General features: G+C 37.6%; 1 protein-coding gene across 1 annotated transcript in view; it reads right to left on the reverse strand.

Moving 5' to 3' along the window:
* Positions 1 to 1,396, reverse strand: part of LOC101847830 (organic cation transporter protein) — a gene marked incomplete in the record, with an annotated part of 22,926 nt that overhangs the window by 15,197 nt on the left and 6,333 nt on the right. The window contains 1 exon segment of the mRNA XM_013085794.2: positions 359 to 665. Within this exon segment, the coding sequence (XP_012941248.1) occupies positions 359 to 665 (307 nt within the window).

Below are 1,396 nucleotides of genomic sequence, written 5' to 3' on the forward strand. Positions count from 1 at the left end.
CCCCCCCCCCCTTTCCCTACTCTCCATACTAATGTCAGCCTCAGAATTACAAAGCTCTGTCGGACATTTTTGGCCGTTTTGAGATAAAAACCTTGGGATCTTAAACTCAATTTTCTATCTGCTTTATCCAAATCATAAAATTATTCGGAGTTGTTTATCAAGATATACAAAGAAATGCATTTTAAAAGCTTGATATTGTTGTGAAACTTAAAATCTTTAACATTAAATTATCAAAACTAGGTACTGAGTACTGAGCAGATAGATCATTGTAATTTTGAAATAACGTACCGTCAACATTATTGTTTTTTTTAAAATATATTATTTTATAAATAGATCTAAACACGTAAGGGTAACTCACTTCAGTCATGATGGATGACTCAATTTCCGAACGGTCGTATCTCCATTCTTGACATTTAACAGCCTCTGGCACGCCAGTCCTGGCGAGTGCTGTCACGTGACTGCCTAAAAGCCTCTCCGCACTCACGTTGACACTTATCGTTACATTGAGGGGGATTTCAATCTGGGTGGGCACCCAGCAGTGGTCTGGGTGAGCCGATGAGGAAGAGGCATAGGTTGTATCCATGAGGTCAGAGGTGGAGTTGACCAAACTTTGAAGGGATGGATTCAAATCCGACAGCTGCAGATGGATGCCTGACGAGACGCACCTGTTTCATGATAAGATAAGACAAGATAAGATAAGAAAAAACAAGATAGATAAGATAAGATAAAGATAAAGATAAAGATAAAGATAAGATAAAGATAAAGATAAAGATAAGACAAGACACGACAAGACGAGACAAGACAAGGCAAGACAATACTAGACAAGATAAGGTAAGATCAGATCAGATTAGTTCAAGATAAGATAACATAAAACAAGATAAGATAAAACAAAACAGTACAAAACAAGATAGGATAAAATAAAATAAGATAAGACAAGACAAGATTAGAAGAGATAAGATAAGGTAAGATATGACAAGATAAGAGAGGACAAAATAAGATGAAATAAAATACGATAAGATAGGACAAGATTAGCTAAGATAAGATAGGATAAGATATGATAACATGCCCTAAATTGATTCCCCTATAGAAGACAGCAATAATGTTCTTCCACCAACTTCTGGAACAAAACATCGTATCAACACTCTGCGTTCTAGTATTGCTTTTCCACCATTCGGGCACCTATTCATTCACCCCCCCCCTCCCACCACCCTTTACACAACACGTAACCATTTACACGATTATGATAAAAATCTGGGTAAGAGAGTGAACATAGCTTCCTGGTGAGAAAATTACAACGGTCATGCTGGTGCATGTTAACGGGATATCATATAACTGAGTCGAACTCTGTTTTCTGTTTTAGATTGACTGGCTTCCTGGTGGAAAAAGCGACCCCCCC

This window comes from Aplysia californica, unplaced genomic scaffold (genome assembly GCF_000002075.1).
Source record: "Aplysia californica isolate F4 #8 unplaced genomic scaffold, AplCal3.0 scaffold00408, whole genome shotgun sequence".
Lineage (NCBI taxonomy): Eukaryota > Metazoa > Mollusca > Gastropoda > Aplysiida > Aplysiidae > Aplysia > Aplysia californica.